The sequence below is a fragment of the Candoia aspera genome, chromosome 1 (assembly GCF_035149785.1).
Source record: "Candoia aspera isolate rCanAsp1 chromosome 1, rCanAsp1.hap2, whole genome shotgun sequence".
In the NCBI taxonomy this organism is placed as follows: Eukaryota; Metazoa; Chordata; class Lepidosauria; order Squamata; family Boidae; genus Candoia; species Candoia aspera.
The window spans coordinates 67,746,843-67,772,420 of NC_086153.1; the positions used below are offsets into that span (position 1 = coordinate 67,746,843).

A 25,578-nucleotide genomic window follows, 5' to 3' on the forward strand; every position below is an offset into this window, starting at 1 on the left:
AATTCTTATAGCTGAACTATGTATTAAACATTTATAAAACAGAAAACAAATTTTCAATCCTTTTATTGCACTGAAAAAATAACGAAGAAAATAAAAGCAACTAAATATCTTTATTCTTATATATTAGCATATTCTGACATGAGATTAAGTTCTTAAAAATGCCAGCTACTCTGGTATGTTTCAGCTGCAATGGATACTTAAGATATGAAGTTACCACTTAACAGGTTAAATGCTTTCATAATGCTATAGCAAATATTTAAATATAGAAAAATACCGAATGACTGGACCCTGTAAGACCTAAGCCAAGCACAATTATTTTGTTTCATTAGTCAGCAAAAATTATTTAAATAAATGCACTTGTGGCTGGGCAATAAAGCAAAGATGTCAATGGAATTTATTCCCATGTCCAATATTTGATCAGTTAAGGCACAGTTTCCACAACTGAACCTGCAATAACTTTCAAAAATCAAATAATAGAAAGAAAAAGTATACATAGTTACTGTTTAAAAAATGAAATGGATTACAGTTAGAATTTGATGTCTCTTGGAAATTCAGTTGAATGTGTTTGGAAAGTCTTTGTTTCTAAAAAGCAAGAGGGCTCTATGGATCTTTCTATTAGATTAACCACTGCAGTTAACAGCAGCTGAAACCTATTTCCAATACTACTAAGTCCGTCTTCCTAACTCTCATTTGAACATTCAAGCAACAGTATCTTTACACTACATATACTAAGTTTAGCAACTTTATTTCTTATTATTTCATTTGGAATGTGTTTATGCGTGGAATTTTCTTTTCAGGCTTCAGGCTTGCTTATGACAGAGAATTCAATTCCATGCTTGTTCAGTCTCTCCACAAGTTTTGTATTACAGAATACAGCCCCAGGAGAATAGACACCACCTCTGTAAAACAAGACACATTTGTGGTTAGCAACACACAAAAGTAAGCAAGCCTAATTTTTTGCAACAAACAACATTAATGCAAACTCCAATATTAATGCAATCCTTGTTGGGGTTAAAGACAGGGTCCTCTTCCAACATAACCCAAAAATAATTTATCTTAATGTGAACAGTTTGCAATTAAAAAAAGAAAAAAATATATGTATCAGTGATTTTATAGATTGCAAAAACTATGGGATAACTAAAGCAATAGACAGTGCAACCCTAAACATGACTGCATAGTAGTAAACCTGCTGAGTTCAATAGAACTTATTTCCAGATACATGATACTGCAGCTCAAGGATGTAATCATAAACACGACAGGCATGTTTTGAGGGCTCTGATAACATTCTTTTCCAAACAGTATCTATTCAAAGAGTAATATGATTATTCTGTGATTCATAAACCAAATTTGGATGGCACATAAAAATTTTTTTCAAAGTGTTATTCAGGTTATTTTTACCACGTCTTACAAGAACAGTACTGGGCAAGATCCTGTAAAAAATGTTGTGGGTTTCCCTTACCCAAATATTACACAACTAGGTATTAGGATACAATAAATCAAACTCCTGATAGTGTATTGCTTCTAATTTTTATTCCTCCCTGCCAGCTTTCTATAAATAGCTGTAAATATGTGCCCAATGCTGGCTTATAAAATGGGAGAAAGAGTTACTACAGCATGGAACTGTATGTCCATGCTATGTACCTACAGCCAGTAGCATTTTGCTGCCATTTAATTTTTCGTCCTTAAGTGTATTTCACTCAACACATTTGAAATAACTGAGACCAGCAGGAGAACTAATTGTACAATTCCTCTGGTGCTTATTTTATCTGGTAAGCATAGGAAGCAAAATAAGATAGATGTTTCATGATTAGAAGATAAAGACTCACTTTTTAGGAAGAGAATTCTTGTCCTTGAGAAGTGCCACAGCAGCCTGAACCATTGCTATAGGTGTAGCAATATAACCAGGCTCTATAAAGAGAAAGGAAGAGACTTCATTATACTCATCAGTTCAGAACAATAAAGATGGAAAATGAAACCACTGTGATCAAATGGTAGATACAGTAGTTGCTTTAGCTGAATTCAAGTAAGGGCAGAAAGAGGCTTATGAGAACTTGGAGAGAAAAGGGAAGTCAAGAGAAGCAGTTGACAGTTGGACACAATAACAAAAGGAAAAAGCAGTAACGTGTATGTATATATGAAAACATAAATATTGGTAGTCCTAATGACAATCATTCTGTAAATAAGCATTCAGGAGGAATGTGCCTCTAAATACAAACAATCAATACCCTAAATTATCTGTTAAATAACATTTTAATAGTTTATAATCAACTGGTCCTTTAAGTAAATGGAAGACAGAATAAAACAACCCCATTCCTCATACCTACACATATTACGGGAAAAAACAATATAAGAACTGTACATATATCATTTTGGGGTAGTGTCATCAAGATTTTAAAGAATATTTATCTCCAGGCTAAACTTAGGAGAAATTATGCCACTATTGAAACAATAAACCAAAGCACCATTAGCACATGTAAACCCATCTTGCCTCTTGTTACATCATGATCTTACTACTGACCAATTAGTACAGTAAGGAAATGTCCAATTGCAATTGGTCCTGGCCAAGCTGATGGGAGAAAGTTTTTTCACCTCTTTCTAAGATCAGCCAAGCAAAATAACTACACATCCTCTGTACGTAGGCCACTATACCTCATTTTAATTTAAACCCTCTCTCCACATTACAGAATAATATTGCTGCATGCATCCTTATAAGTATATGTTGCAATCACACTATTATTCAAGCCTTCAAAGTATAGGTACACCTGCATGAGAGGAAGGCACTTCTATTCAGGCAAACCAGTTTTCACAACCTTTTGGAATGTCATCTGCCCTTTGGAAGCAGTTTTAAGTAAAGGAAGGAAAACTTGACTGCACAAATAGTATTTCAGTTTTTTATAGTTAGATCCTGGCAAGTAGTTCTACATGTCTTGCTTTGCATTAAATTCTCTATAACAACTACAAAAAACAAAATCAACTTTTAATTATCTTGATTCAGTAAAGTATTTCAACTGCTCAAGAATAGACACATTTCTATAAATTTGGGGGATAGGAAACAAAACTACCAACTTGTTAATTCCCATCATTTGTCACTTCTTTTTTTAATTTGTGGTATCACACAAATTGGGAAACTGTGGTTAATGCTAAATAGGAAGCAAATGGATGTGAGTGGCTAGATTTGTTCACAATTTTTTTAAACAACTGTTTTGGGGAACTGTTTGAATTGAACCACACACTTTACTTGTTATTTCTCTGTAATCTTGTTCACATAAAAATATATTAAATACCACTGGAGTTATTTTGGAATAGCAAAGAAGAACTTAAAAGATTATTTTCATTATCTGCTGCTGGAAAAAAATGCAATGTTCTGTACCTTTTATGTGAAGTGATGCACAGCTTTCTTATTCTTATTTACTTGTAAAAGGTTTTCTTTGACAGAACTCCTTCACATGCAGCAGCCACAGAATCCTGCTGCTTTCATCAATAATGAAAGTATTAGGCTGTTGTATCACAAACTCCACCCCCTTTGGGTGCACATCTACAATCACAATGCATTGTGGGGCAGGGCTTACACTACAATGCCACAATACTGCTTTTGTCAGTCTGAGCCCCCTTTGTAAACATCACTGTTCACACAGCCAACTGTGTGGAACTGCCACTTTTGTATTTAGCATTACATGGATTGTGTTTTGTATTAAATAAAGTATTGTTGTATACAATTAATAATACAATTAATTTTGTTCCAATATGACTGTTCTACCTGGTCCCTTCACTTGGGTGCAGATTTTAACATCAGGTTTGCCATCTTGTGGATTTTGTCCTGTGCTGTATCCCTCTCCAAGAAAGGTCATTTCAAAAGATGCTCCTTCCATCTGTCATTCAAAAGATAAGCAATAAGCAGTATTATTATCACTAGACAGCACCTCAGTGTATATCAAACATACATATATACAAGTATATTGCAGCCTAATTTATGTCTGTTTTAGAAGAGGTCACTAAATGAAAACAAATTTTTTTACAATGATTTTTATCTCTAATCTGATTTGAGAGAACAATATATATGTATCCCTAAGATAAGAGAAAAACTTAGTTATGGTTACTCTTAGTATTTCCGATGTAGCAAACTAGATTCAAAGCTATGCATGCTATGCTAAGAGAAAATAGCACTGTGGTTTAGTCCTTAGTGAATATCCAAATAATTTTTGCATAGACTGAAATCCTGATAGGCCATGTATATAAATAATATAGCCTATAGCCATAGTATCTTGTTTACAAGATTACATATTGCCTTTTTTATTCAACATTCAGATGTACAGTTGTAATCGAAATTATTCAACCCCCATTGCAAATCAGGTTGATTGTCAAAATGTACAGACTTTCAGCTGTTTGCAATGAACAAATCAAACAAAAGCAATTGAAATAGCTCAACTCAACGAATGCTTCGAGTGGTACCCCCAAAGTCAACTGAAAATGCAACTTATAATGACTTCTCCAGTCTCAAACTTATTCAACCCCTTCATGGCAAGCATCTTCAGTACTTAGTAGAGCACCCTTTTGCTGTTACAACCTGCTGCAAATGAGATGCATAGCCAGACACCAGCTTCTGGCAGCGTTCCTGAGGAATCTTAGCCCGTTCCTCATGAGCAATGGCCCCCAGTTCAGTAATCTTCTTGGGTTTGAGTGCTGCAACTGCCTTCTTCAAATCCCACCAGAGATTTTCTATGGGGTTCAAGTCAGGTGACTGTGATGGCCATTGTAGAATCTTCTAGGACTTCTTCTGCATCCAAGCCTTAGTGGAATTTGAGGTAAGCTTGGGATCATTGTCCTGTTGGAAGGTCCAATGACGCCCAAGCTTCAACTTCCTTATAGATGGCATGTTTTCTCCTAGGATTTCCTGATACTTCAATGAATCCATCTTGCCATCCACACACTGCAGGTTTCCAGTGGCAGAGGATGCAAAGCAGCCCCAGCGCTTCACCAAGCCACCACCATGCTTAACTGTAGGCAGAGTGTTCTTTTCAGCATATGCTTCATTCTTCTTCCTCCAGACATACTGCTGATCCATCGGGCCGAAAAGTTCCAGTTTTGTTTCATCATTCCACAGAACAGAATCCCAAACCTTCTGTGGCTTATTTATATGATTTTGAGCATATCAGAGCTGACTTTTCTTGTGATTTTGGGTCAGTAGTGGTGTATGTCTTGGAGTTCTGGCATGGAAACCTTCTGTGTTTAGTACACACCTTACTGTGCTCACTGAAACCTTAGTGCCTGTTGCCACCAAGTCTTGCTGCAGGTCTTTTGCAGTCACTCGAGGGTTTCTCTCCACCTGCCTTCTCAGAAATCTGGTTGCAGCCACTGACAGCTTCCTTTTTCTGCCCTATCCAGGTAGTGTAACCACTGTTCCTTTAACTCTGAACTTGCGAACTATGCTTCCAACGGTGTCTCTAGGAACATTCAGTGCCTTCGCTATCTTTTTGTATCCTGTTCTTTGTTTGTGAAGGGCGATGATCTCTTCTCTTACCATTTTGGACCATTCTTTTGACTTAGCCATACTGTACTTCTAACATGCAGTCAAACTGACACTCAACATACCCCTAGCCAGGTCAGGTATTTTGTGTGTTCCAGCTCAAGCACACCTGGTGCAACTACTGAAGCCCTTGATTAGTTGCATCAGTTGTGCTTGAGACAACACCTGTTTTGCATACTGTATGTGTGCTGTTGTGATAGATTCTATTCAGAGGGTTGAATAATTTTGAGACTGGAGAAGTCATTATAAGTTGCATTTTCAGTTGAATTTGGGGACACCACTTGAAGCATTTGTTTGTTGAGCTATTTCAATTGCTTTTGTTTGATTTGTTCATTCCAAACAGCTGAAAGTCTGTACATTTTGACAATCAACAATCAACCTGATTTGCAATGGGGGTTGAATAATTTCTATTACAACTGTAGTTTCTGATGCCATACAGCAAATCTCAACATATCCATTGCAGATCTGAGTAAAACAATTAATGGTTAAACAAGTTAAGCTTGCCCTGCTGGACTTCAACACTATTAATGTATCCTAGCATTAATATTCCTAAACAGAGCATCAGCCATTATTCACCCAATTTGTTTACAGAATCTTGAGATATTTACTCTGCATTTTTAGGATTTAAAATGCATAATCCGTGTATAGGATTAAATCATTTTTCTAATGTAGACTATAGAGCAAAAGATTTATCTGATCCAGTATATATAACAGTCTCATGTTAATGTATCAGAGCAAAAAACGAGTATTAAAAATGCAATCTCTTCTACTGCATAGATATAGATAAATATTCAGTTAGTAATATGCAGAAAACAATAATTACAAAAAATATTAGTGGCTAAGAACAAAACTAAAAATTACCTGTTTTTCTGTTGGCCCCTCCTTTGTAAAATGTCCTCCAGAAAAGAATTCAGGATACTGAAGTAAGAAGATTCATAGTAAGTTTCAGAATAATTGACCAGTTCATCAAATTTTCAAAACTATTTAAAAGAAAACCTACTTTTACCAGGAGCTTTCTTCCAAAGTTGAATTTCACAAGCATTAAAAATAAAAGGCCAGCAAACATTAGCTTCATGAGAGAAATGAGACCACCCACAGTCGTGTAAGCAGCATATTGCACCTGAATAGGAGAGACAAGTCATAATATGTTCAGTATCCGTTTCCATGAAACATTTAAATCAAATTAATCTGGAGTAAAAAAAAATCAAGGGCAAGAATTCGCTCAGAATCAAGCCAAACAAAGGTGTCAAAAAGTTAATCCAGGAAATATACTTCCTATCCTTAATCAGGACATTGTAAGAATAGCTGCAGATATTAAAGAAAACACTTCTAATACTGTGTTTGCAATGTCACATACACAACATTAGCAACAAGAATGTGCTTTTTGAAAGACAACATAAAGGAAACATATTCTGAATGCTTGAGATTAAAGGATGGTGAGCCTATAGACAAAACATTAGAAGTAAGAATTCCAAAGGAATACCATGACATTTTTTCAAGAGAAACAATTATATTCTTCCTTCTATTTGCCATTTCTTTAAGAAATAATTTGAAGTATACGTCTGGAGTTGAGCAATTATTATTTGCTTGAACATGGTCTTACAAACAAGGTCTCATGCCTGAAAGTAAAGGACTACAGAGGGGCAGCTGGAATTTTGCCTCTTCTGAAGAATAACTTAGATGGTGAGTTCCTATATACAGATTTTGAAGAATTAGCCAGATGTGGACAGTGGTTTATTATTAAAAAGGAAAGCACCACTGATGGCTTTCATACCTTACATGAAAGATGAAAGATGGAAGCTTGTATTCTTGTGTTAGAAAGAGACAAAACTAATATTATGAATGCTTAAGTAAACTTACAGGTGTTTCCTGCAAATGTGAATGCAAATACCGCTGAGTTCGTTTTACTACAGAGACATCTGATCCCATGAATGGAATGGAATACTGTTTGAATTCATTACTGTAAAATACTGCACCTCTAAAAAAAGATGAAGACAATTAAAATGAAGCATAAGAAATATAACTTTGACCTGCTCTTTTAATACAAAAGTATATTTACAGCAGCGATAGGCTTTTTTTTCCCCAAGAGCAACAGGGAATGAATCCAGTGATGTTACTGGGGTTGAGATTAAGGGAAAGTGTGTTTTTCTGCATTTTGGGGAAGTGTATTTGCAAAATAGATTTGCAATTTTGGGGAATAGTAGAAAATCACAGCACTATCTGGGACTGCTTTAGGGGCTGCAAAATATAGGTGCCTCCAGTCTGCAGAATTGCCCATCCACTTTCTAGTGATAAATTCTAACACCACATTTAATTTCAGGAAAGGCCTTGAATAATCAGCTTACAGACCAAAATTATAAAAAATGTCATTACCTTCCATTCACTCTAAAAAAATATTCTGAATACTAAAAGACATATATTTCTTATACCTTCTCTTGAGTTTTGCTCCAAATACTGGAAGTGGTTTATGTCCAATTTGTTTTCTAATTTTCTTCAAGTTGTCTTGATCTGCCAAGCCATATACAGCTGATTTCCAGGTTCCATCATGCAAACTGGCACCCTGTTAAAATGCCATGGTAATTCAGCCTACTATATTGGAACAACATTCTACTTTTGACACATCAACAGTATTAACCCAACCATGAAAACATACATACATTCATAGCAATTACATATACCAAACCTGATTAAGATATTAAATTAATGTATATCAAAAAACTATGTGCTTACAGTGTTGTTGGCCATTTATTTACCTCCTTTCTGCTCAGCCATTTTGTTACAGAAGTAAGAGTGAGAAAGTGTCACATAATTCAGTCTGGGGACACTGGCACTTCAATTATTTGGTGAGCAACAAGGTCACATATTGAGTGAACTGATGAAAATGCTCTAAAAGATGTCTCTGGAAACTGCCTATAGTTTTTTTCCCTTCTTCAAAACTCCTCCTTTATAGATAGGTAGGGAAATGATTTCTGTTGAGGGATCTGTTTTCCTGGATGGAGATGCAGCATAACTGCATTCATTTCTATTGTTAACTATTTTATTTAGATAAATATTAAAAGTTTTTCTGCCAATGCTAATATTTTATTTAATATTATCATCATTAAGGAGCTGTTTATGTTGCTTAGAGCCATTTAGAGTACAGGAGCAAATAAATAAATGTAAAATGTACCCAATATCATGTTATTTGTCAACAATGCCATAGCAGAAAATGCACAAACTATTACACCTAATTATTGCATTATTGTGATCCTGTTTATTGCAACAGTTAGACAGAACAAGCATCAAGGGATATTTTTTGCTACTTGGCAGGTTTGCAGTTTGTTAGTAGTGCTGTTGTTTTTATATATGATGTACTGTGAATGTTTCAGTGTTATCAGTATTATGTATATCTTCCTATGAACTGCTCAATCTTATTAGATTGAGGCGCATGGTAAATGGAATGAATGAATGAATAAATAAATAAATAAATAACAACCAGCCAATAGTTAAATATATTAATAGTCATGTTCAATTTTATTATTTCATGCTATAGTTTATATAGCAGTGAAAGAAGAAATCAACCAACCTCTGGTCCGAATTTTACAGTCAAGAAACTTTCAACTCCAGTTAAGGTACCTTTAAGGAAAGAAGTTAATAATTATTTGTGATAATAAGAAACAGTAGTTAATATTCTAAAAACACAATTTAATGTCAATTTGTTAATGTTTATTACTGTCAGATAAATGACATACAGTATTGGTAACAGAAATATATACTTTTTTACACATTCAACAACATAATATTCAATTTATTTAAGGCACATGGGCTATTCTGCAAAGAGGAAGGAAGGAAATGTGTTCATCATTTCACTTGTTTCCTTCAGTACTGAAACCAGGCTTTATATCTCCAATTGACATACTGAAATACACAACTTCAATTGCAGAGTCCTCCAAGATTGATGGGGTTGCAAATCAGATTTACTTCAGGATTCTTGCCCTTGAGTGGAGAAGTCTTAAAAGGGTGTAATAAAGCCTGCTTTCACTTGAACAGCTCATTGAAATATTCAAGGAAATAGAAAGTCTGTGTGATCTTCTCACACTTGGCTCTTGTTGTTCTAGTCAGTCAAGGAACACAAGATCTCTGTGCTGTTTGCCTGTGCATTGGAATGTTTGGAAATTGGGTAAGGGAGTGTGGTCCTGATATTTCTCCTATACCTCTCAGCAGCTTTCGATATTATTAACCATGGTATCCTTCTAGACCTCCTGGTGGCATCAAGACTATGAGATACTACTTTTACAGCAATTGTGGTCCTCCCTGTTTTGCCATATCCAGAAGCTGACATTGGGAGACTATTCTTCAATACCTAGGCCACTGACCTGTGTTGTCCCGCAGGGTTCTTTACATATTGTCCCCCATGTTGTTCAATGCCGATGTGAAATTGAGGGAGATCATCCAAAGGTTTGAAGCTCTATTGCTTTTAACCATCAATTTTAAGGAAGAATTGGTACCCTTGAACAATGTCTACATTTGATAATGGAATGGATGAGGAAAAACAAATTGGAAATGAATCCAAACAAGGCAGAACTGCTATTGGAAACAGAAACCTGGATTGGAAACTGAGGCTCAACCTATTCTGGATGGGATTCTACTCCAAAACCAGGTTCAGAGTCTAGGAGTGTTCTTTGATCCTCAAGTGTCACTGGATTTGCAGACAGCTGCAGTGAGGAGTGACTTTGCACAATTTATTTATATTTCAAATTTAGTCACTGCCCATCTCACTCAAAAAGCAACTCTGGGCAGTTTACAACAAGCATAAATACTCATTTAAAATACAATAAAACAATATTCTCAAAAATAATGTATTCCAAGGCATAGATGTTAATTAGACATTCTTAACCTACAGAAGCATCTTCAGGGTGCTAGCCACCCCCAGGGTTGGTTACCCTTCCTCATGCTCCACGTAAGTTGGCAGAGCCAGGTCTTCCCCCCCTTTCTGGAAGGCTGGGAGAGTGGGGGCCCACCTCACCTCTGGGAGAAGAGTGAGCAATGTCCCCATAGGGCGGGGGCAACGGCAGAGAAGGCCCTCTTCCTGGGCCCCGCCAATCAACTTTCTGTCAAAGACAGGGTCCGCAACATGCCTTCTCTGCCTGACTGGGTAGGACGGGTCAATTTAGTGGGGATGAGATGGTCCCTCAGGTAATCTGGACCCATGCCATGTAGGGTTCTTCCCTCAATTGTCATTTCACAACAGCTATTCTGCTAGGCTTCAACAAGAGACATGTGGGAAGCAGGACTGTTAGATCTTCTGAAGCACTAGCTCTATCAGTCATTTCCTCTCTCTGAACTGTTATTATCCCATTTTTATAATTATTTAACTTTCAGAACTGATGTCTTTTTTTCTTCTCTCTTCCCTTGTTCTTTTTGTGTTACATGGCTTTGATTGTAAGCATGTAGGGTAGGAACTGTTTTGTTTTTATTTGATCAGTGCAAGCTTATCCAAAAGACTGTGAGCTAAAGAGGTGGAGGAGGGCAGGAAATGCTGTAAATAATTAATAAATAAACCATATTTAGTAATATGTGATCATGCCAAGAATGACAGAAGAAAGAGAATACAGGTTATCATTTTTCCTTTAACTAGTGTAATATCTTTAAACATACAAATATGTTAGCTACCATACTTCCCCTAGCATTTATCAAAATAATGATTAGGCATAAAAATCACCTTTTAAACTGTTTTTGGTGAATAATACTCCCATATCTGCTGGAATAGAATCAAAACCACAGCTTCCAATAATATATACTCCTTTTTCTTCAGCTTTGTTATTATAATTCAGATACATTCCTTCCAGGAACTGAAACAGAAATGCAGTATTATGTAAAGATGCAAACAATACACTCCTAACACTCAAGCAAAAATAATAAAATTCTGAACTTTATTTTTTTAAACTGCTTTACTGGCTGTTGTGCCATCTTGCAATGTTATACATGTTCATTCTATGTATCAAACCATCAAAACAATTCAGTATTTTACCCCAGTTATATTTAATACTGGTTATATTAATATCCAGCAGAATTTTACAGAATTCTGCAAGAAAACACAATTTCTTTCATCTAAAAGAGCTAGCGTGGTATAGTGGTTAAAATGTTTGGCTGGAACTAAGAAAACCCAAGTACAACCCACTATCTCTCTGCCCAATCTACCTCACAAAATGGTGACAACAGCATAAAGGAACGCCCCAATTATGTATCTTCTTTGACTCCCAGAGGAAAGGCAGGATAAAAATATAATCATAAATAAAAACACTTTTACTGTCCGGAACATAGTTCCTTCCTACCAATGTCCACTCACACTGCTAATTTATGGAAATGAGAGATGAGTGAGGAGAGACTTCTGGGAGGAAACTGCACATAGCCCCCCAAAACCATGCAGTTCCCAGCACCCATGGATGCTGCATCACATGGTACACAGAGCAGCAGCACGAAGTTTGATATGTGAACTAATTATTCCTGCACTAAGCTGAGATATGCAAGTAAAAAGAGTTAGGACTGTGTTCTCAGTGACCTAATCCAAATATTATTCCCCAAAGTCTGGTTTGTTTATTTAATTCTACATACCTGTGGTTCTCCACTCACATCAATACAGCTTGTGCCATTCTCGATACAAGCTTTTACCACAGGCTCTCCAAAAAAACGGTACTGTAAGAATGAAAAAAATGGACTAATAGGTTATATTAATCTGGACTGCTTTAATAAAGCAAGTTTGAAGTTTTGCTTCCATTAAAAAAAAACAAGTCTATTACAGAATAAAGGAATCTTTATTGATTATGATTTAACTATGACTTAGTTAATAAAGAATTTAAATCCAATGTGAATAAAAATATTTTGGGTCTGTTAAGTTTCTTTTAGTTAGTATCTGAATATATTATTGTTTCAAAAGGTGTTTTTCCCAACTCCTTGCTCAATTCTCTCTCTCATGAGATGGATTTCAGAAGTGCTTGTATTAAATACAGTTCACCTCTTGATTTGAAAAAAAAGTTGCATTAACCAAAAGAATAATGTTCTACTGTCTGGGATATGGTCCTAGGGATCATAGGAAATACTGTTTCTCCTTGGGATATCAGATAAGGGGAGTCTGACATTGGATGCCCCTTCTTTCCTCCACTCTTTCTGAGAAAATCCCAGCCCAAGAAAGCTTAAGAAAGGAGCCTGCCAGGGCTGGAAGGAGTAAGGAGTAGTTGGGTTTTGAACCCTCCTCAGCTAAATTCTCAAACAGGAAAGAAAATTAGACCTCCTGTTTACAATGGAGAAAAACTGCATTTCTCACTCTCCTTCACCTTTTTATTTATATATATATACACTATATATGCACACACACATCACACACACACACACACACAGGGAGAATATGGAGATATGTCAATGGAATTGAAACAGCTCTGACACACAATTAGGATTCTCTTAAGATTAGTTAAAGCATGTGGTCCAAAAAACTGACATTTTAGGGTTCAGAGTATTTCAGTAAAAGTGATTTTTTTTTAATAGCCTCTCTAGTAATGTTCTATGATAAAACATGGAAACCTTTTTCTACTGTGAAGCTATGCATTCTGATTATCAGTTTATTAAATAACGATGCATAGTTCTGAACACCTTCTACTGACTATGCAAGATGATCAAATGGACTGTCATTCTCCAATCATTGTGGCTGGGTTGCTTGCACTCCTCCAAATGTGTTCCAGAGGGTCAGGAGATTCTCCAGCATTTATCAGAAAAGATGTAAGGAGGAAAAGAGCAAGCAAAATTCAGAGGTGTTATCTAAGTTAAACAACAATCAGTTCCAGGGATAATTGTCATGTTAGTCCTTGCAGCATGAAAGAGGGGAAGATCCAAGCTATAATCAGCAGGCACAAAAACATTACTCTCTTATTCTTATTGCACTACCTATGGTTTGTTTGTTGTTAGATAGTTTTCTGGTTTTTTTTCTTTTTGATTCATTGTGTTTATGTTGTACACTATCCAGAGATGCACAGTCTGAATTGGGCAGCCTACTAAACCTTAAAATGAAATATATAAATAAAACAAACCACACTTCCTTCAAAAATATAATCAAATATCAATATGGAAATTTCAGCATATTTACAAAGTTTAGGTGTTGTAATAACTGTAAATTTCAAGGGGATACATCATGAGGAAGCTTATCTAATTGGCTTTTTCAGATAGGAAATTCTGAGCAGCTAGGAAAGCTATAGACTTGAATACAAGAAAATACTACCAGCAATGGCTACCACCTTCCACCACCTCAGACAACACAAAAGAGAAATTTGAAAAAAATTCTAAAGCAAACAAGAGCATTAGGTAAAAAAAACTGAAGTCACTTTAGAAGAAAACTTCTGAAAAACTGCTACACTGTTATTCTATCAGCACATAGCATTAGACCCTGCTTTCTCATATTCCTAGGCTAGTTCTTAGTCAAACAGCCAAGAAAATCTGTCCAATATGAACGATACCATTTGTGTATGAAGGGGACTTGGCATGGAAGAAGTGTTGGAAGTGAATGGGCACGTATGGTTTCCATCAACTTCTGAGGTATGTCCTGACAAAAATATTTTTCCTATGTCATCCCAACACATAAAAAACCAAATTAATACTAAAAAAGGAATTGCATTAGCTATCCCTTTTCATGCAAAGTTGGTTTTTCCTGCTTTGTGTTTGGTAGAAAAGCATATAAAAATACACAAAATTACATTAACATATCTGATACCTAATTTAAAGGGTATCCAGTTACATGGGCAACAAGATTTGTACAACAATGGTTACAAGAAACAACTGTCGGAACATATTACTTTTGCATCCCAAAGATTTTTTTTCCAACAAAACGTATATAAAATCCTTGCAGCTGTTAGCATATACAGTGCTAATTCAGTGAATTTCCAAGGAATATAAGGGTTGGTGAAATTTAATAGGAATATCTCATGTTGCTTCATTTTCCAGCATTTGGGGGCTTTACAACATTGCCACCATATATATATATAAAAAAAGGATCCAATCCATTCACTCATTTCCAGCATTTTTTAAGAATGAACTATTCATTTTGGCAATCAAGGGTGGAGTAATGTACCAATGAAAAGATATTATCCAGCCTAGTATGTCTATAGTATATTTTACAATAGCCTCAATTTTTTTCATTTCTCTTGATAATCTCCTAGTTTGCAAATATGAGGATTTGAAATTGAGATAATTTCTGTAGATTTGACTTGTATCAATACTTAAACAAATTTAATATAGTACTCCAATAACTTTTATTTGCTGAAAAAAATCTTACATTTTCTTGTACAAAATAAGGTACTTCAATGTTAACAGCTCATTAACTTTCATTTGTTTACGGCACAAATTGCAACACAAGTCTTTTTAAAATTTGACCAACGCTACAGAAGAGTGATTAATAAAAATTAACACTATGAGTTTCAGCTTAAGAGTGTTAGAAAATAGGATTTTCTCTTTAACTTGCATTTAACTAAGAAACATTTTATTTTAACAAATAAAAATCTTCCTACAGAACTTACAAAAAAGTTTGTTATTCCAAAATATAAAAGTCAAATAGATTTCTGGCAATATCTTAAGAAAATGTCATGTTTTAAATAACTGCTGCAGGACAAGCACCTTTTATTTATTCATGGGGAAAAAAAACTAGAGGAAAGCACTTACTGGGCCTACACAGTTTAGAACAATATTCGTTTGTTTAGCCAGAGAAGCAAGAGAAGATGGATCGCTGACATCACATAGTATTATGCCAACTTCTGACTTCAGTTCTGTTTTCCCTGAAAATTTAAAATTGACATGTTATTCTGAAAACCATTCTATAATTATTTTTATTCAGTGCACTATTATTCATGAGATTAAAGCTGTTTATACAATATTTAGTTTTCCAATCGCTTTTAGTGAACAAATCTTATTACTTCTATATAAATTCCATCACTATCCCCCAAATCCCCCCCCCACGCTTTCACAAAGCAAGTAAATATGCATGTGGGAAGATAGTCACTAGAAAAAAGCTCACTAGAAAAAAATGAAAAAATAAATATTATTTAAAAGAGATACAATGCAAAAGGACAAAAATGCAAAACTGTTCCTTTTGACTGAGCAAATCTAGTTTTGGAAACAAGCTCAAAGTTTGCCATTTTGAGACTTTAAAAACCTCAACTTTTCCTGCACTGATTTATTTATTTATTGCAAGAGAGGCTATACATATGATTAGAACCAAGTTATTAAGTGTTGGTGTAAACCAAAATAATACTGAAAATATAGACTGAAAAGCAATAGTGAAATAGTGCATTATTTATTTGTTTATTTAATTTTTATCCCACCTTTATTATTTTTATAAATAACTCAAGGTGGCAAACATACCTAATACTCCTTCCTCCTCCTATTTTCCCCACAACAGCAACCCTGTGAGGTGAGTTGGGCTGAGGGAGCGTGACTGGCCCAAGGTCACCCAGCCGGTTTTCATGCCTAAGGCAGGACTAGAACTCAGACTCCTGCTTTCTAGCCCAGCACCTTAACCACTAGACTAAACTGGTTCTATTATTGTTTATTTATAGGAAAAACTAGGTGAAATTTACAGCAATGCTCAACTGCAGCTGAGTTCCAAATAGATGGGAGTCAGTTTTTCTAGAACAGGTCAGGACAAAATAACAGAATTAGCAGCTAGAAACACACAAAGCTTACAATAGGAAGAATCAACTGAATTAATCACAAAGAACAGTAGAAAGGTATTTCATTTTAAAACAAGAAAAGGGTTTCCTACAATTTTAGGCATATTTATTTATGAGATTTGTCTACCACCTGAAACCTTACTGGACTCTAGGCAGCTTACAGAGCTTACAGATAAAATTCAATCCATAATATAATTACTTAAGAATTCCAATCCAATTGGTGATTAAACACTAAAAGTAATAAGCTAAAATTCATTAGATGGAATATGCTGCTCCTAGTTGCAGTTAATCTTGAAGTCCTTTCATTTAGATGTCAAGGAAAAAGGAGTGCCCAAAATAGTGTTTTGATTGTAATCAGTTTTCACACACTGATTACTGACAACCCAGATGAGAATTACGTAAGCAAAACAAAGGAAACCCTTTGTAGTTGAAACTAATGCACTACCATCAGTGTTACATGGATGACTTTTCTAGCAATGGCTTCAGCACCATCTTCTTCCTTTTTCAAATCATTATTTTCAGCCTCAATTCTTTGTGCATATTATGCATATATTGGTGACTTTCTTCCAAAGATGGTGTGGTATTGTGAAAAAGACTGTAAAGCATGCTAGCTTAAAAGTGCTATTGTATAAAATTTCAATATAAAAGTTCAGTAAAATAACTTTTCTGGCTTCACCTTGCACCCCTAAGTCAATGCAGATTTACCCATAGAGTAATTTTACCTCACTTTCCCTGGCCCTGAACAGGACGGAGGCACAGAGATACACACTCCACACACTTAGTCAATGAGCTGTACTAGTGACACTCAGCTTACATGATTTTAAATGAGAATTAAGGCAATTAATTCAGAATAGGATAACAAACAAATACTGGCTATGATAGTGAAGGGATTCAATGGTTCTGGCTGTTTACAGGCAACTACTTGGCTCCTGTGGGAAACACATAATTTGATTACTGCAGATGAAGCTTTGGTCAGAATCAGAAACTCTTACATTCTTAATCAAAGCCTCCAGACTTTATCTCAGTGATGGAAGGAACAATAAAGGTAAAGGTTTCCCTTGACATTAAGTCCAGTCGTGTCCAACTTTAGGGGGCAGTGCTCATCTCCGTTTCAAAGCCGAAGAGCCGGCGTTTGTCCGTAGACACTTCCGTGGTCATGTGGCCAGCATGACTACACGGAACGCCATTACCTGCTCGCCGAAGCGGTACCTATTAATCTACTCACATTTGCATGTTTTCGAACTGCTAGGTTGGCAGGAGCTGGGACTAGCAACGGGAGCTCACCCCGTCACGCGGATCTGGACCGCCGACCTTCTGATCGGCAAGGTCAGCAGCTCAGTCAGCAGCTCAGCGGTTTAACCCGCAGCGCCACCGCGTCCCTAAGGAACAATTACATTCAGCATAATATGTTACTTTCTCCTTCCAGATGTGCCCCGCCCAAATGGCACAGCTTGTGCTAGCTGGAATGGTGGGAAACGCAGTCCAAGGCAGCTGGAGAGGGCCAGACTGGAGGAAACCATCTCTCTTCTCTTCCCTGCCCACGCCCCCCAGGACCATAACATTAGGATCGGCTTCAGAAGCATCATTATTATTTCCGGACTATAGCCAAGTAAAATGCGCGGACGTGTCCAAAGTTCTTTTTACCGCAGAGTCTGGGACGAGCCGAGAACATCCCCAGGGCCCACACCCCGCAACGAGACCGTCTTCTTTCTCTTACCCAGCTTGGCGGCCGCCTTCTCGACCACCGCCTGCAGCTTCTCCCGAGTCCTCCCGGCCACGGCCCAGCGCAAGGAGCCCCGCAGCTCATCCTCGGCAGCCACTCGCGCTAGCTCCTCGACCACGTACTGCCCCGTGAAGCCCGAGGCCCCGAACACCACCAGCTGGAAAGGCCGCTCGGTAGCCATGGGAAGGAGAAGAGGGAGCGCTCAGTGGCCCAGCGCGCGCGGAGGCAGAAGAGGAGGAGGCGGTGTAGAGCGACGGCGGACCCGCGTCAACGGCTATAGAACGGAGCGGCGAACAGAGGCAGGGCCTGGGCTGGTCCCGCCCTCAGTCTCGGGCCTGGACAGGTCACGTGACAAGGTGCCACATTGACATTTGCTGCCTACTCCACTGCAGATTCTTGTTCTGCTGGCCTCTGTCGCCTAAGAGGTCTTGGGGTTTTCACTGAACGAAGTCAGAATAAGAGGAAAATGCTGCTTTTAGGTAAAGTCCCTCCCTATTCCAGGCAGATTTCTAGTTTTCTCTGTGCCCAAATATGGGTGGACTGAAAGAGTTGCAAAGTTCACTTCTTCAGAAGAGCATAAATCAAGATGATGCCGCCTACCTGCGGTGCCAACTTAAGGTGGCAACATGCTTTTCAAGCCGTTTTTTTTTAATGGTATTGCTTTATCTCCTCCCCAACTCGTGTGACGTGCTTAAGTTGTTCTTGGCTGTATAGTTTCCCCAATTCCCGCTTAACCTAACAGCATCTGACAACTGCCAGAAGATACATAAAATATTCTCATGCTTTGTTACTCATGACACCAGATGCAAAACCTGTCCAGAAGTAGTGGATAGGATCAAAGAGGTATCTAGGGACAGTTTCAGCTGCTTCAGGCAGGCCCTCTCCTCTTCAGTCAGCCATCTCTGGAAAGAGCTGGATACAGTATTGTAAATGCTGCACTTCTATGGCCTTTAACAGTATGACATAATCTTCTGTTCAACCTTAGCGTCCACATATAATCTTTGGCATCATGCAACATCTAGAGCATTTCAATAGGGAGAAAGAAATACATGTTTTCTATTTAACATATTTCATAATTGCAGTTGTGTCACTGTTAGATTCTTGCCTCTTTCCCTCCTGCTCAACTTTTTTGAAATCTTAGCATAAGCTTTTTTTCTTTTTTCTTTTTTATAACTCATGGAAGACTGATTGGTTGCTGTCTTCCATGAGTTGTGAAAACAATATTAAAGATCTTTCCCTCAAAACCCAGTTGTATATTGGCAGAGAGCCTGAATTACAGTGTTTGTATTTCTATGGACAAAATAGCTGAAAGACTTTATCAGTCTAGTTTAGAAAGTTTTTTAAATGTTTTTAAATTAAACTTGGCATTTTCTCTGCCTCTTTTTTTCTTGACCACTTAGCAAATGTACTTGAATCTCTGAAGTGTCTGTACAACTAAAATCTCTGAAGTGTCTGTACAACTAAAACCTATCCCATTTACCCCCCTTAATTGCTAAGTTCCATTGTAATTATTTTACAGAGAAGGAAACAAGAAGAACAGGCTGAGCTTGAGCGGGCAGCAGTTATCAGATTTGGAATCCGTGTAACACAGCTTGGGAGTTGGGGTGGGTGGGGTTTCTCTTCTGCACAGGATCAACTGTACCTTTAGGCTGAATGGAGCAGCTGTCTCAGCCAATAGCTACCTAGTGGCAGGGACTGTGTTTGTATGTCACTCCACCAGGTGCTGTAGAAGATATCATCTTGCACCCAATAAATTGGGAAGATACTTTATTTTTCACCCTTGAGCTGAAATTAATTCTCTGTCTTTGTGGGTTGGTATTGCCAATATGAGTAAAATGAAGATTGCTTCTCAAACAGTTCTTTATGACAAACAGATGGGAGTACATATGGGAGTACATATCTACATATACGTCCATTTCTTATTTGGTTTGTGCAGTAAATAAGATCAGTTTTCATCCAGAGCTCTGTAAGTAATTGGAATCAGTGGTAGATACTTTTTTCCAAAGAAAGTTGCAACAAACAAAATAATGCTGTTACATGGAGGTTCCTACATTCAAAGAATAATCTTTATTTACATTATTTATGTACCATCTCATAACTCATAACTCTTTGTTAATAACAGATTAAAGCATAATAACCATACAATCATGGAATGTAAGAATTGGAAGGGACCTTTGAGGTCATTCTGTCCAATCTCCTTGGATATTGCAACCTCTCAATATTAAATACTGTACTCAGCTTTTAAAATTGAAGTGTCTAATAGCTTACATATTTAAGACCCCTTTACACTCTTTTAAAATATAGGAAATAGTAGCAATGTGGTCATAATTACTTAGAGAGAAGAGAACCTAATATTAGTAATAGATCCCATGTAATAGATAATACTGCCAGAGTCAAGGCCAGAGGCTATAGAAGATCAGCTATAAACTGTCAACTCACTGAGTTCAACTTTCACATATTATGAAATCAAGTTGCATCATCAATCATATTTTAATAGTCATCACAGCCTTGAGCTGAAGTGAATTCTCCGCCTGTGTAATTTAAGATTTGGGTTGCATCCATGCCTATTAAGGTCTAGATAAACTGGACTTTATCTGCATTGAATCTAAGTGCACTGTAAGAGATTAACTACAGTAGTTTCAGTCTTAATATTGAAACTTGCATTGTAATGTCAGTACTAAATTACAATAGGTAGGAGAAATGAGTGGGTTGATGTATATTAACATTTCAGTGTGTTGACTTTTTATCTACTGCTAAATATTATTTTGGGTTGATGTGTTCCTTTGATAGTCTTGAGACACAAAGGACTGGCAGAAATATGGTTGGATTAACCACCATCATCATTTTTGGACTATTTGAACTTTGGGCAGTGGCATGCTGAAAGCCTCTGCTCCAGCAGGTTATTGCCTTTGCATTGCAAAATCTTTCACCTCTGCTTGCATTAAACAATTGCTGACTTTGTACTTATTTTGATCCCTTGTAAAGGAGATGGCTCACAGAGGTTGGGGATAGAACCTGTGGATTATTATGCATTACAGAATAATAAAACTGTGAATTGGAGTAATCTTTTACCACATCAAAAAATCATTGATGCACCAAACCTTAGAAAATGGGAATTGCCAGCACTAATCTGCAATTTGTTCCCCTTTTCTTTTTGCTGATTTGTGTGTACTCATTAAGCAGAACCATATGGCATGGGGAAACAGTCAATGGGGGGAAGAGGTCTGCCCCATGACTCCTGTTGTGTGGGGTGCCTCAGGGCTCAAGTCTCTCTCCTCTCCTGTTTAACATCTTCGTGTAGCCACTAGGTGAGGTCATTTAATGGAATAGGGTGAAGTATTATCAATATTCTGATGATACTCAGCTGTATATCTCTGCCCCTGGCTGGCCAAGTGATGCTGTGGAGGTTCTGTCTCAATGCCTGAAGGCAGTGGGGTCTAGATGAGTATGAACATGCTTCAGCTCAACCCTAGCAAGGTGGAGTGCCTTTGGGTGTTAAGGCCTCCTGGACTTGGTGATTTCCCATCCTTAGTTCTGGATGGGGTTGCACTACTCCAGACAAAACTAATCTACAATTTGGGGGTCCTCCTGAACTCATGGCTCCTGTTCAAACAGCAGGTAGTAGTCATGGCTAAGGAGGGTTTTGCACAACCATGTTGTGCACCAATTGCACCTTTTCCTGGATCAGGAGGCACTGTGCATGGCCACTCAAGCTTTGATCACCTCCTGAGTGGATTATTGCAATGCAGTCTACATGGGGCTGCCCTTGAAGAATATCCAGAAGCTTCAGTTGGTCCAGAATGTGGCAGTGTAGGCAATTATGAGTGTGCCTCATTATGCCCATGTTACACCTTTGCTCTGCCAGCTCCACTGACTCCCAATTTGCTTCTGGGTGCAATTTAAGGTACCGGTTACTACCTATAATAGCCCTACATAACATGGGACTACCTTACTCTATCCATCATATTAGGCTGGGCAGCAGGGACAGGATCTGGGTCCTGTCAATTAGGGATTGTCACCTAGTGAGATTTGGGAAGTGTGCTTTTATGTACCTGTGCCTGTCCTCTGGAACAGCATACTGCCCACTGTTACGTTGGCCATGACCCTGTTCACCCTTCAGAAAGCCTTGAAAACCTTATTGATGTATGATGTCTTCAGCAGTCACTTTGTGTTTAGTTGGTTTTGATATGTATTCCTTATATTGCATTTACTGTATATTGTAATGTGATTTCAGAATTCTCTCTCTTTAGTAGCTGGGCTGATATATTACTTTCTTGCTCAGCTGCAGTGCAAGAGAAACTGTTTTGAAGGTACTGTTCAGCTGGAAGTACCAGAACTCTGCAGAGCTTGGAGGTGAGTAATTTTCCCTCCTGGCTCCTGAGTTACAACCATCCTAGAAGATCCTGTTAAGAAGACTGCTAGCAATACAAAATGAGCAGGAATGAATTTGACATGATTCTTTCAGTATATTCATTTATTTATTTTACAGTATTTGTATATTGTCCGAGTTCATAGGCCATGCATGGCATATAATTCAAAGTTAATAACTCTAAAACATAGCCCACCTCATCCCGATTAAAACAATCATAGACATAAAACTAGGTGGTTGCCTACAGTTCCTCCTCCTGAGCCAAACCCTGTGGAAAAAAATGGTTTGTAGTGCTTTCCAAAATATCGGAAGGGAAAGGGTAAGTGTGCTTCTTGGGGGAGCGGTGTCCACAATGTGATTCTTTTTGTTGTAACTGGGGAATGCTGCTTGAGGGCACTGATTTTTAGGGGGTGGAGGGGAACATTGGTTTTTTATTGTTTTTTACTGTACATGTTTTTATTGTTGTTGCTGTGAACCACCCAGTCATGGTATATACTGTAAGTTATATACCCAACCAGTTTTTATATATAAGATGGGCAGTCATGTAAGTTTTCTAAAACAAACAAACAAACAAAACTAGTTGAGAACATTTCTGTTCCACGTATTTATTTTTACAATTTTTTTCAGGCAATCTTAGTGCGCCTTACATATAATTCTGAAAATAACCAGTAGGAATTATATACGATGGTATCTTGCCCAGTTTCAGTATTCACTCTCAAAATTCACTCTCATAGAGCAGTGGGGAGGCAGATGGCAATCTTTCAGAAGGCCGTCAACTGAAACTTGTTCTTCCCTGCCCCTTGAGTATTACCAATAATTGCCCTGTGGAAAAAAATCCCAGAAGTTTCTCTAATAATATTGTTACATGCATAGAATGGATATGCACAAAATTATACAGGCCAGAATAATCATCCCACATTGCAGAATTATTAGAGAAGGATATTGAATAACCCAAGCATGAGATCAACACTGAAGTGTAGATTTTATTAAGGATGTAATTGCTATTTAATAGTATTGTTCCTGTTAACAGTAACACATGCTCACTCATAGAATGAAGGAAATTTTTTCTCAAGATCTGATGGATTCTTTAGAGGTCAGAACTTTGGCAGTGATCCACAGCCTCAAGTCTTCCCTGGTGGTGGCCAGTTCAGCTATTCTCTTGGAACTTACCCAGCTGCTATTTGTATCACAGGCCTTTTATAATTTGTAGCAAATTGTTTAAATTACAGTCAAAAAATCAATTCTCATAGAGACCTCAATGTTCCTGTTACCTCCTTCCTATCAGTCTAATGTCTTTACACTAGTTCTGATTTTTTACTTTTCAGCTGACCCTATGTATTTGCATAGTTCCACTCTTTGCAACTTTTTGACCTCACTCTTGCCCATTTTTTTTGCCTCCTGCAATGTTTCTCTCATCCTCACTGAAAAATGCTTACCTTGCATTTAAGCTGTAATGAGGGAATATAGATCTTACTAATGATAAATGAATTATCTGTGATTGTAGATTGCAGAAATCAGAATAAATCAGAAACACTACTATTTTATGGGAGATTGACCCCAACTGCATTTTTATTTAGGATTTTGTTCAGAAGCTTCTTTTAGAGTCTTATTGTGAGAGGTACAATATAAAAGTGTGTGTGGGTGTGTGGGAGAGAGAGAAAGAAGATAAATTGATTGATTTCAGGGCACTTGTACAAGCGGTGATAACCATTTTAGGAAGATCATTCCAGCTAAGATTAAAAGTATACATACGAGCCACAGCTTCTCCCTTTTTAACTTATCAAAAAAGGTTAGAGGGTAGGAGGAATCCCACTAGGGCAGTCCTCAAAAAATCTTTGCATCTCTGGACATCCATCTTCCAAACTAAATAAACTGTTCACTATCCATTCAGAGGATAGCCAAGCTATCTGCAAATGTGGGTAGGAAACTTGATTTAGCCATTGAACAAGGAAAAAGCCTAATAATTTCATGTCACATTTTTTTGAAAGGCCAACTTTTTAATTCTTCATTCTTAAATATTTAGTCTACAGCAGTCCTGTGCTAAAAAGAAGAGTTATGTTGATAGGAAGAGAAAAGACATCTTTGTCTTCTTTCATGCCACCTTTAAAGAACCATGGCAAGGATAGCTTATAATTTATTTGTCCCATTGAGAATCAATTAATTATGTTGAACCTCATTTCCCATTTTTGTAATAATCCATGTCTGGATAAATCCTTTTTAACTTGTTCAACAAGGGACCTTACTGAACTGGTTATCTGCATGTGAGGGAAAGAAATGACACAGTGTGGTGTGACATAATGGTTGTTATATAAATTTGATAAACAAACAAATAAATAAAATAACCAGCCTCCAAACAGAAGGAACCACGAACAATATTCTGAAAATGGTGGACAACATTATAAAAGATTAATAAAAAACTTAACTGGTAACAGAGAAATCTATGTCTCCCTAAATGCATTGTGAGTCAGTGTCAGCATACTGTCCTAAGTGGGCAGTAGATTGTCTTGATATAAATTAGATTTCTGTATTCCTCGATGTAAAAGGATTTCAAAAAATGAGATTGAATTTCCTAAAATAAACAAAAGGTATGTTTAAATATATTTTTGGTAGTACCTTTAAATATTCCATAGTATAATCTTCAATTATATTACACATGCATTTGGGGTGATAACACAGTAAAGACAGGGTTATTGTGGTTAGAGAGATTAATATATGCACAATTTATGGCCCAGCTTTTACAGCATTGTTACAGAATCACACAGCCTACTTACAGCAAAATGTAGTTGTATATCTCTATTGTCACTCTGACTATAGAGAGCTTTCAACAAAAATAAAAATAGGGCTTTATTAAAAACATTGGACAGAATGAAAAAAAGTGTGACTTTCTATTTTGTATTTCAAGTGATTTTTAAAAATTGCTCGTGCATGCCTACAAAAAATATTAGATTGGAAAACTTGAAAGGGTAATGAAACAAATGAACATTAATGCCAGCTTTTTTCTTGAAATAGTCACTCTTTGCTCTTTCAGTACTGCTCTATATATACTATAAGAGCTGGCATTCCATAATCCAGTGCCCTCCCATAGGCATTTTGGGGGTGTTAAAAAATCAGGATGGCAGCTGCGACTGCATAATTGAAATGATTTTAAAAAAAAGGGCCAGAGCGTTCATTGTGAGGTTGTTGTGGGATTGCCATCTTGACTTTTTTGATCCCTCCCACTGACACCCTTGCTCTGACAGCAATAAATCTTAGCACAAATTTACTGATCAAGAAA

At 37.1% G+C, this 25,578-nt stretch overlaps 1 protein-coding gene across 1 annotated transcript; it reads right to left on the reverse strand.

Annotated features, from left to right (window-relative positions):
- Nucleotides 1-46: 46 nt before the first annotated feature.
- Nucleotides 47-18,195, reverse strand: SCCPDH (saccharopine dehydrogenase (putative)). Its single transcript, XM_063306063.1, has 12 exons — nucleotides 17,930-18,195; nucleotides 15,206-15,318; nucleotides 12,119-12,199; nucleotides 11,226-11,355; nucleotides 9,090-9,139; nucleotides 7,954-8,084; nucleotides 7,385-7,502; nucleotides 6,525-6,644; nucleotides 6,386-6,442; nucleotides 3,758-3,869; nucleotides 1,827-1,908; nucleotides 47-899 (listed from the first exon to the last, which is right to left on the reverse strand). Exons 1-12 carry the CDS (start codon nucleotides 18,114-18,116, stop codon nucleotides 794-796), a joined length of 1,287 nt encoding a protein of 428 aa, XP_063162133.1. The 5' UTR covers nucleotides 18,117-18,195; the 3' UTR covers nucleotides 47-793.
- Nucleotides 18,196-25,578: the final 7,383 nt, after the last annotated feature.

Bases quoted from the DNA above. Each gene is read 5' to 3' on its own strand.
- SCCPDH (XM_063306063.1), bottom strand. From the start codon at position 18,116: ATGGCTACCGAGCGGCCTTTCCAGCTGGTGGTGTTCGGGGCCTCGGGC. The intron at 7,503-7,953 runs GTATAAGAAATA...ATCTTTTTTTAG, and splicing joins GGAGCAAAACTCAAGAGAAG to AGGTGCAGTATTTTACAGTA. The intron at 6,443-6,524 runs GTAGGTTTTCTT...TTCTTACTTCAG, and splicing joins GAAGAAAGCTCCTGGTAAAA to TATCCTGAATTCTTTTCTGG.